Raw genomic sequence first — 11,839 nt, 5'->3', positions numbered from 1 at the left:
ACTTATGGTTATACCTACTTAATAGAGTATCATGAAATTACTAAAATATTCATTACAAAAAACTATAACATGGAAAAATAAAGAATAAAAGTTGAATTTATACAACGATATTAACTACTTAAAACATATATATAAGAGAATACACAAAAAAGATAAAAGTTGTGTTAGGGTTATGGATTTTTTTCTTCTATTTTTAAAAATTTCTCTAATTATGCACAAATGTTTTTGTTGTTTAAAATTAGCTGAAGCATTAGCAACATTTGCTTAAAATTTTTAGTCTTAGAATCACATATATTGGCAATTCATGCTGAAATCGTACATAAAAATTTGTTTGCTAATTTCAGCTGTTGGCAGACACAGTCAATTTTTTAGCTAAGCAAATGTCAATTGTTGCCATTGCGCTTCCGAAATTACAATAAAGCTACATAATAACTGGCAGGAGTACTCTTGTGTAAATGTGGAGAAAAGTCAAAGATTGATTAAAAAAAGGAAAATGTCAACCTTCCCAGTCAGTGACAGGATCTTTGATAGGCAGGGACAGGACCCAGTTTGAGATCTTACTTCTTGGAAGGCACAGTACTAGTGGGGAAGACAGTAAATAATTAGGATGAAATCTGGTAAGCACTTGCACAGGCAACTGAACAGGATATGGGAAGATTTGGGAACTGGAATAGGTATTCCAGATAAAGTAGATCCAAGAGCAAAGATTTTTTTAAAGTCAGGGTGTGTTCAGAGAGCTGAATAACTCAAAGTGTCTTGACAATAGGTTACCTATAACCTATAGGATGGGTAGAAGCAGGTAATAAGAGGTTAGTGGAGGCTGAAGACCTTCAGGTTTATTTGGAATGCAGTGTAGAGACTTTGAAGATAAGTCATTGAAAAGAATGACATAAGATCTATGTTGATTCTAGGGTCTGCATGAAGTGAACTGGAAGGGAGATGAGAGGAAGATGTAAGTTGTGAGGATTCTGCAATAAACCAGGATCTTCATTACATAAAATTACCGGATTAGCGCTTCCAGAATATATTTTACTGTAAATGATTTAACCACATTCCAAGCAAGTTTTAGATGATTTTTGGTGCTAATAGAATTGGCACATAATATTGAATCAGATTGCAGAGGATTATTTTCATTATATGGCCAGATGCAGAGAAATATGTAAGGATATCGAAGCCAACAAATATGTTGAGAAAGGCAAATTCTCACAAGTAAAAGGATTCTGATTTCTAGAAGGCAGCAGATTATCAATAGCTGTATACAGATTCTCTGGAGTTGTGGGTTGCTTTAAGACTTCATAACAGCTCACCAGGAAGTAAAATTTTCTAAAGTATAAACTGCTTTAACCTTCTAGGCAATTGGGGGCATTGCTGAACAATGATCAAGATCATAAAAAAGCTATATGAGTTCACAGCAGACAAGATTTTTTTGTTTCCATTAAAGTTTCTTGTCCCAGAATATATCACAATCCATTTAGAATATGGATTCAGGCCCAAAGCTTTTCTGACTCAATAGAAAAGAGGATGCAGATGTCACCTTAAGAACGGCTCAAAATCGCCTGATAGATTTAGCAGTTACCTAAACGTTTAATAAAAATTTACTCACTAACGAAATACTCTCAGTCATCGAGCTAGCAGGTCTTTCATTTCAAAAGAATCATTTTGGGGTACCAAACTATTGACATCTGGGCCAAGCCTCCGCTTTTATTTAAATACAAACACTGACAAAGAAGCGCAGCGGTTCGTTAAATCGCAGGGACGCGTAGCTGACATCCCTCCCGGGAAGCGAGTCTGGTTCCACCACGAGGGAGGGGCAGGGAAAGGAGACCTCGGGCGCCAGGCACCTAGCGGCCTCTTCCTTCCAGGCGTCCCGGGCTGCCCTCACTAGCAGTCCCCGCCGTCTCATTTGCCGCCTCCCGACGCGTGACCCCGGCGCGCTCGCGTCCCGGGCCGGTGACAGGCGCGGGGTGCGCCGATCGGTCCCATGTGCGCCCTCCCTCTCGCGGCCGCTGCAGTCACCGCGCCCCGAACCCAGCTCCGGCTCCTCGGCAGAGGCCTCGCCGCCGCCATGTCTACCGCCAGGCCACTCAAATCCGTGGACTACGAAGTGTTCGGGAGAGTGCAGGGTAGGGGACCCCCTTACAGTGGGAGATCAAAGAGGTGTTGGGGAGGAAGAGTAGAAAGCTTCGACAAGCACACCCCATTTTAAGGACGCCCTGCCCCGTAGCGGCTGGGACTTCCGCTCGGCCATGACACAGCAGCCACGGGTGGGAAGGAGGCGAAGGGCGCATGCGCAGCGGAAGAGCTGGGGTAGTGGGGGGAGGGGAGCGGAGCCGGGGAAAGACTGTGAGAAGGAGGAACAGCGGGGCGCAGGGAGTGGGCCACTTAAGGGGGTCCGGGGAGTGCGGACCGAGAGGACAAAATGAAGCGGGGGGAAGGAAAGAAGAGAGGGTCTTTGAACTAGTGGTCCCCGTTACTTACCACTGAAACTACTGCGCTTGACTTGAGTTCAGGATGGACACCTAAGATGGTGTTTGAGGGTTCTCTTTGTAGGAGATTAGACTTTTTTTTTTTCCTGTATAGCTCCTAAGAGAATTATTAAGTTGTTATCTAATTTTTGTTTCATTATAAGTTTAAATCGTTGCAGAAGATGTCATGTCTGGCTTATTGTAACTATCGTTATTTCTAACTTAAAATGTTAAATCACTGAAATTTATCCAATGGAATATAAATATGGTAGTGATTTAATATTTGCCATCATTCATTCAAAGGAAAGCTTTTTAACAGTGGGAAATTTTGCATCATACCTTTTCCTCTTTGAATTTGATTTCCATTCCATTTCCCCCACAGAATTTTATCCCATTGTTATGCTTGAGCAATTTCTAATTGGTCACCTACCAAACTTTTCTGCAATATGTATGTACATATGTATGTGTATATATATACACACATACATATATTTTCTTAATTTCCTTTGACCATAAAGCTCTATTTATTTATTTTTCTTTTGGCTTGAGTTACTATTGTGACTATTATTAGAATACATTTGATGAAAATAATATAAATACATTTAAAAGTGTGATAAACATTATTGAAATTAAAAAGGTAAATTTGTTTTGGAAATTTATTTCTTAAGGGGAAAGCTGAGGGTTTTATGGAACATTGATTAAAGGGTTGAGTTATCTTTGTATTTTGGTATTCTAGAGGTTTTTACACTTTGGGGCAGCATACCAGGATAAGATAAAGGATGGTTGAGTGTATGCCTTTTGTAAAGAAATAGCTCTTTCTTTCAAAGGGTAACTGTGGAAAGGGAGGTAGGAAAGGAGAATCATGGCGGATTACAGGTGTCTCCTCAGACAAGTCAGTTTTAGGGAAAAAAAAATATGGAAGTTCTAGATACAGAAATTGATTATTTAAAATTATTCATGCTTTGTACCCTTTAGAATGTCTTCGGTACACCCAGGGGTATGGTATTCTAGATTGAAAACTCCCCCAAAAAGTCATTGAAACATGTATATAAAAATGAAAATGGTGGCAAAGATCACTTGACAAACTATTTGGTCTACTGGACAGAGACGGGAGTAGTTAAGGAGCGTGTGTGTGTGTGCGTGTGCACGCACATGTGTGATGTTTACTGAGGGTGTAACATGTGCTGAGCATCCTACTATTATCTACTTAATCTTCATCACAATTTTGTGAGATATATGTCTTAGTACTGTTTTAACAATGATAAAATAGGTAGAGTGTCAGTAACTTGGACAAGCCGTTAGTCGACAAATGGGATTTGATCCTGCATCTCTCTGACTCTAAAACCTGCACTTTCCCATTAGATGAGGTTTTCTGATAACACATAATGTATTTCTATTAATTTTAACTATGTAATTGCACTTTGTCCATCTGGTGGTCACATGGTGTATGAAGATCAATTTGGGGCAACAGTATACATAATAGGAAAGAAAAATGTAAGATATATAAACAGTGGGGTTTAAAAATCAGCTTTAGGGCAATAACTCTGTTGTTTACAGTATGCTAAATGGAAGAGAGTACATGCATACTATTGATTTATCAAGACCTAGTATGTGGGACAAATTCACAATCACATATTTGCACACATATACACCAACATTTGCTGAGAATTTAGAATGTGCCAAACTCTGTACTCATTTAATCATCAACCCTATGACCTCAACCATTTTCCTCATTTGACAAATGGAGAAATTAAGGCATTAAGGTAACTTTCCCGGGTTACAGAGTGAGTTAAGTGGTGGCGCTGGGATTTGAACCTTGACAGTTTTATACCAGGGCCCATGCTCTTAATCACCATATCCTACTGATCCTCCTCTCAATACCTTTTCCACCTTTATTTTGCCTTCCTCCAAACCTATGAACCGAACACATCCATACACTGATGCAGGACATTTGGACCTGGCCATCTAGACCATTCCAGATGATTCTGAGGATGTTTTTATGGTCTTTTTGGCTCCAAGGAAGTTTGACCTTGTCAGTAGGCAGTCAGCACATTCAAAACTGCAGCCTCTGACTCTCTCTCTGTTGCTTGCTGGCACTGGCACTGTTGCTGTATATCAGTCTGCATCTCTCTGTGTCTCACAGAACTGCTCACAATTTTTTAGTGGATTACCTAAGAAATAAATACAAACCACTAGCTTTTTGTCTGAGTCATAATGATAGTGTAGAAATAATTGACAATAAATGATAAAAAATTTTAATTTTATTTTAATAATGTAAAATGGAGAATGATTAAAGAGATCTTTAAAAAGTGTGGAATAATAAAATCTTAGTGAATACTCACTTGTTAGAAATAATGGCTGTGAAGGTAAATTTACAATGGAGGAAGCTATAATTAGGAACATTGAGTATGGACAATATATAGATTGGTAAATAAAATTGTCATTAAAATATTTAAATGAAAAATATTCTTAATGAAAATTGCTTCAATGATATAAAAATTAATATGGAAAATGATTTAACTGTCTTGTTTTGATGGAAAATTGATCAGTGAATTGAATTAGCTTGATGGAGCTTATGACAGAAAATATTTTCTAACCAAAAACAGGGTATGCTGTTATATTTGTATTTAGAATGTTTGAATTTAAATCATCCTTGGTGCCAAAATGGTAGTCAAAGTGTTCTAGGGGTCAAATATACTCTGCCTTGTTCTCCAATACGCACACCCTAATTTGCAAACAGATTGCATTACAAGAACTAGTTTATAAATTGGTTGTTTGATATTCAGGAAAATACATTTATAGAAATAATATTACAAATAGTGGGTTTATTTCTCAGGCCCTTCTTCAAAGTCCACTCATAGAGCTATAGGCTTGTTGACAGAAATAATCAATAAACAATCTATAATTGGAATAGAAAAGAGTTTTATTTCAGCCAAACTGAGGACTATAGCCGGGGAGACAGTCTCTCAGGTAATTCTGAGGAACTGCTCTGGAGAAGCATGGTTTCCAGTACAGTTTTGTATCTTGTCAGAACAAAGAACCTCTAACAAATCAGCGATTCATTCCTTCAAGGTTTCAAAAAAACAGATCAGCATGTACACAGTGAGCCAATATGTCCTTGGCACCTGGGAAGAGAGTCCTATCATCAAAGAAGTACCAGCATTGGCATCCCAGAAAAGGAGGCATTTAATCTTTAACATGGACGTTCTTTACTTCTGGTTAAGGTGCCCTTTTCTTTAACAGTTAAAACAGATGTACAGTGTTTGATAAGCCACAAACAGGCTGTTTTAGTTAGCATAAAAGTCAAGTTAATTCCTGGATAAGCCAGAATGACTTCCCCATACCTCAATATGTGAACGTTTCTTCCATCAGGCGGCTGCTGCTCTCCATTGCTGCTTCCTTCCCTCTATTTTTTTAAAATAATTTTTTTGTTTGTTTTAGAACAGTTTTAGAATTATAGAAAAGTTAGAAAGATACTATAGAGAGTTCCTGTATACTCCACATCCAGTTTCCCCTACTGTAAACATCTTACATTAGTATGGTACATTTGTCACAACTGGTGAGCCAATATTGATACATTATTTTTAACTAAAGTCTATACTTTATTCAGATTTCCTTAGTTTTTAGCTAAAGTCCTCTTCTGTTCAGGATTCATCTAGGCTATCACATTACATGGGGTCATCTTGTCCCCTTAGGCTCCTTTACACTGTGATAGTTTCTCAAACTTGCCTTGTTTTCCATGACCTTGGCAGTTTGGAGGAGTACTTTGATGCTAGGTACCTTGTAGAATGCTCCCACACTGGTATTTGTCTGGTATTTTTGTTGTAAGACTGAGGTTGTGGGTTATCAGGAAGAAGACCACAGAGGTAAAGTGCCATTCTCATCAGCATATCAAGGGTACATGACTTATCACTGTTGATGTTAACCTTGATCACCTGGCTGAGATAGTGTTTGTCCACTGTTAAGTTACTTTTTTTCCCCTCCCTTTCCATCCTCTACTTTATCTCCATATTCTCAAGAAGCTCCATGTTTTTTTCCCACCAACTTCTGTTACACTGGGGGCTTTGGGATGAGGGATAGGGGAGTAAGGGACTGACCTCCTGGGTTTTTAGAGCATTTGTAACTATGGCATGGCTTATAATGTTCCTATAAATGTTTAATTACAATTACATCAAGAATAATCTGAAAATTTGAAAGAGAAATTGATTAAGCTGTGTATAGATGCTTTACCAACTCTCAGGTAAATACTGACGACACCTGTAGAAATGGACTGTGGCAATCTGTTGGTTTACCTGTGCATTAGAAATTTAACAGTTTGTTTTTGATGGGGTTGACTCAGATTTAGAATGGGAGTAACTTATTAGACTACAGAAATAAATAGCGATTTTCTTTAAGATTGCTTAAAATGAAAATTAAGATAATTACTAAATAGCTTTGTCAGACACCATATAATTTAGGTGTATACTTTTTTCCTTACGTAGACAGGTAAGCGGAAAAGTTATGTTTTAGAGGTTGAAAGTTATAGTACATTAAAGTCAAGAAATACGATTAACTCTAATTCCCTTTCTCATCTGTCTTCCTATAGCATTTCATTTGTAGTTCTGTTCTACTTCTTGTTTTTACTTCTCCAAATCCATCCTCCTTTTTTTTTTTTTTTTTTTAAATTTATTTTTGGCTGTGTTGGGCCCTTGTTTCTGTGCAAGGGCTTTCTCCAGTTGTGGCGAGTGGGGGCCACTCTTCATCGCGGTGCATGGGCCTCTCACTATCGCAGCCTCTCTTGTTGTGGAGCACAGGCTCCAGACGCGCAGGCTCAGTAGTTGTGGCTCACGGGCCCAGCTGCTCTGCGGCATGTGGGATCTTCCCAGACCAGGGCTCGAATCCGTGTCCCCTGCATTGGCAGGCAGATTCTCAACCACTGCGCCACCAAGGAAGCCCTCCATCCTCCCTTTTTTAAAAAAATATTTATTTATTTATTTGGTTATGCCAGGTCTAAGTTGTGGCACGTGGGCTCTTTAGTTGTGGCATGTGGGATCTTTAGTTGTGGCACGTGGGATCTAGTTCCCTGACCAGGGATCGAACCCGGGCCCCCTGCATTGGGAGCATGGAGTCTTACCCACTGGACCACCAGGGAAGTCCCTCTCCTTTCAACTATAGTTATTTGTATACACCTATCTGTGTCTCTCACTAGACAATAAGGATAGTATTGGGTGGGCCAAAAAGAGCCTTCGGTTTTTTAAGTAAAAATAAAAGACACATATTTTCATTTTCACCAAGAACCTTATTGAACAACGTATTCACCCTTCTGTTCCACTACCTTCTGCCATTTTTCAGGCAACTTCATGATTCCATCTTCCTAAAACTTTTTATCTTTTTGAGCAAAGAACTATTCCAGGTACCTTTTACAGTCTTCCAGGGAATTGAAATTTTTTCCATTAAGAGAATTTTGTAAAGACCGAAATAAAGGGAAATCTGAAGGTGCAATGTCTGGTGAATACGGTGGATGAATCAGAACTTCCCAGCCAAGCTGTAACAGTTTTTGCTTGGTCGTCAAAAAACCATGCGGTCTTGCATTATCCTGATGGAAGATTATGCGTTTTCTGTTGACTAATTCTGGACACTTTTCGTCAGGTGCCACTTTCAGTTGGTTTAATTGGGAGCAGTACTTGTTGGAATTAATCGTTTGGTTTTCCAGAAGGAGCTCATATTAGAGGACTCCCTTCCAATCCCACCATATACACAACATCACCTTCTTTGGATGAAGACCGGCCTTTGGTGTGGTTGATGGTGGTTCATTTCACTTGCCCCACGATCTCTTCCATTCCACAGTGTTGTACAGTATCCACTTTTCATCACCTGTCACAATTTGTTTTAAAAACAAAATGTTTTCATTACATTTAAGTAGAGAATCGCATGAGGAAATATGGTCAAGAAGGTTTTTTTCGCTTAACTTATGTGGAACCCAAACATCAAAGCGATTCACATAACCAAGCTGGGGCAAATGATTTTCAGTGCTTGATTTGGATATTTTGAGTGTGTCGGCTATCTCCCGCGTCGTATAACATTGATTGTTCTCAATTATTGTTTCAATTTGATCGCTATCAACTTCAACTGGTCTACGCGACTGTGGAGCATCGTCCAGCGAGAGATCTCCAGCACAAAACTTCGCAAACCACTTTTGACACGTTCGATCTGTCACAGCACCTTCTCCACACACCACACAAATCTTTTTTGGCATTTCAGTTGCGTTTTTACCTTTCTTGAAATAATAAAGCATAATATGCTAAAAATGTTGCTTTTTTCTTCCCTCTCCAATATTAAAATGGGTACACAAAAATTCACCAATTTTGATGTCTTTTTTTAAATGCTCGCCGATATGACAAATGTCACATACAATCTAACAAAATTGTTTTGAACGAAGTTAAAGACAACTAAGTGCTACTAGAGCCATCTTATGGAAAAAACTGAACTAACCTTTTGGCCCACCCAATATTTTAAAGGTCAAGCTAGCTTGTTTTTATATCCCCTACAGGCTGTGCTTCTGGTGGGAACTTCCAAAGTATCTCAAATTAAATTCAAGTGCTTGGGATAGTTGGCTTGGAGAAGAAACAGTAGTATATTTGCTGTTTCGACTGTTTGAAAGATGCCATGGTGTGTGGCTCCAGGGGACAGATCCTGGATGGATGCTGAAGGGTTAAAGTGAGGCAGAATTTTACTCCATAGAAGGAAGGCCTTTCTAACAATTAAAGATGTTTAAAGTCATTAAGGGCTGCTTTGTAAGGTAGTGACTTGATGACTTCCTGCATTCAAAATTGACACATGCAGTTCGAGCCCAGGATGAAGGATTACAGTTTAATATGAAAATTGGATTTTACATGAAAGGATCCTGATGTTTAGAATCCATCATATGGTTTCTTTAAACATCAATACTTCTTTGTAGATTTAAAGTATGATTTGCTTTGCAAATACTCACCTCAGAGTTTCTCCCTGACACATCTTTTCACAAAGCAAGGTCCAGTTGCAGCTGACTGAGCCTTGATTGAGTGGCATATTTTGTTTGAGTCTCTCATAACTGAAGCGGCTGATGTCTGTCCCAGTTTCCAGAGCAGTGTGTCTGTAAAAAACCTGCATGTGTCATATCAGCTTCCCTTCTCTTTAGCAAGCAGGGTGAAAGCAGTGCAGAGAGGCCGTGGAAGCCCATGGAAGCAACTTCCCCAGTACAGGCCCTGTCCTGAGAGTGCTCAGTTCCAGTCAGCGCTACTCAACTGCAGAAAATCTGTGTCCACATTCACTTTTTTTTCTATATGGACCTCCCTCTGTTGCACAGAATGCTTCAAACTAGGGATGGGGACTCTCAGAAAGACTCTGAGAAAATTCCAGAGCTTTGAACAGTTAATTCCTGCATGATTCACTGCTTCACAAAGTCAATGGGCTGGAGGTCCTGACACCTCTTGATACACATTCCTTCGAAGGCTTTAAAATATGGGTTGTGGTTGAGGGACCCAGTAAACAACACCCCTCTTCATTATGTGAGTTATTGACAAGTAAGACAATGAGTAAAGCAGAGTTTGGGGGAATGTGTCTCAATCTTCAGGTAAGTAGACTTTGTAATGATCTGTACTGTAGAATTAAACACACCAACCCAGGCACCAGCAGGGCTCCCTCAACAGAACAGAAGGGATGATTCCTTGGAGTAACTAGTTCCCAGAAGGAAGAAGAGGAAGCACCTGGACTATGTATGTTTCTCCTTCCAAACTTAACCATTAGATAAGTCACTGCCTGTCCCCGAGGAGTTAGGAACAGGTAGAGAGTGGCCAGGAGTGACACACTAGTGGATCTTTCTCCCCGTTAAAGGAACTATCACAAGGGCAAAGAAACTTTCTCTCCCAGAAATAAGCAATGACATCTAGAGGGAGCTCAGCTATTTAGTTCTGGTTGTAGTACTTCAAGATGATCTGCAAAGCGGAGTTTTTCGGTGTGGAATGATAGGAGAAGTCAGGGATGTTGTATGGAAAGCAAATTGGGGAATGACTGTCCTTGTTCTACTGAGAGAGATAGGAAGGACGATGTCACAGTCCTGTTTCCTGCTTTCCTTTTTTGTGTGTGTGACATAAAAAAAAATTGAGATCTAATTCATATAATATTAAATTCACTCTTGTCACACGTTCAAACATACTAAATATACAGTGTTTTTTACTGTATTCACAATGTTTTGTAGCTATCATCACTATCTAATTTAGAATATTTCCATCACCCCAAAAAGAATCCCTGCCCCACAGTTCCCTTTACCAGTCATTCCCCAACCCCTACTTCCCCCATCCCTCAGGGATGTCACTGCCAAGGTCTCTGTGATTTCCTTGGACTTCCCTTCATGGTTTCAAGATGGCTGCTATTGCTCCAATCATTACGTTCACCCTACAGTCAGGAAGAGAGAGGGAACAAGGATGAAACCCCTGGCTGAGACAACCCCTGTCAAAGAGCTTTCTTGAAAGCTTCAACCAGTGACTTGGCTGAACCACTTGACATGGACCACCACTTATAAGGAAGATCAGTAAATATAGAAGAGCATGTTGCTGCCTCAAGTAAAATCAGAATTCTGTTAGAAAAGCAGAAGGGGAAAATGGATTTTGTGTAGGCAACTAACAGTGTCTGTCACAGATATTCATATATTAAATACATTTGACAGCATAGTAATTACATTTGGTAGTCTTTCCCAAGTAGTGATGCAAAAGGACATACTACAGAAAGACTTTGATCTCCCTGGTCTCAATCTCAAAATATTTGGTTTATAACCAAGACAACCTAAATTTCTGTTAAGTACATATTGAATCTTTCACATATGATTTATCTCAGTCTTATTTTTTTTCCATTTATCACTGCTTAAAGCAATGGGCAACACTTGTATTATCTACCCAATTTGTCAAGCAGTATGAACTTAGCCTAAAATTAAGTCTCTTAAACTTAAAGGACAATCCTTTAGTTATACTGTTTTAAGATCTGTTTAATAAATGTGTGTGTGCCCTTACCATTCATAGTTACAAATACAGCCACCATGTCCTGCTCTAGTCTTCTATCCCAAGTCCTCTAAGTTCTGTAAGACAACCAATTTAATCATTTCTTTTTTCAGTTCTTATGGTTGTTAAGCCATTATTTATAAACAACATGCTCATATTAATATTTCCTGATTTGTCAACTTAGGCATTATGTAGTGACTTCTTGCTACCCTTTGTAGTATATAGTATATTATATATAAATACACACATACACACATCAAACTATATATTATCATTTAGATAAAGCAGTAAAGTTCTGCTAGAATCAACACAGAAGTCTTATGATTCTTTCTAGCTTTGAGTGCAGTAAATTTATCATCATCA

At 39.0% G+C, this 11,839-nt stretch overlaps 1 protein-coding gene across 1 annotated transcript in view; it reads left to right on the top strand.

Moving 5' to 3' along the window:
• Positions 1 to 1,797: 1,797 nt before the first annotated feature.
• Positions 1,798 to 11,839, top strand: part of ACYP2 (acylphosphatase 2) — a 174,266-nt gene continuing 164,224 nt past the window's right edge. Inside the window, exon 1 of the mRNA XM_007190020.3 lies at positions 1,798 to 2,123. Within this exon, the coding sequence (XP_007190082.1) occupies positions 1,982 to 2,123 (142 nt within the window). The 5' untranslated portion in view covers positions 1,798 to 1,981. The remainder of the gene's footprint in view (positions 2,124 to 11,839) is intronic.

This window comes from Balaenoptera acutorostrata, chromosome 12 (assembly GCF_949987535.1).
Source record: "Balaenoptera acutorostrata chromosome 12, mBalAcu1.1, whole genome shotgun sequence".
Taxonomy (NCBI): Eukaryota; Metazoa; Chordata; class Mammalia; order Artiodactyla; family Balaenopteridae; genus Balaenoptera; species Balaenoptera acutorostrata.
Note: the sequence above shows the minus strand (reverse complement) of the source record. Positions and strands in the feature narration are given on the sequence as shown.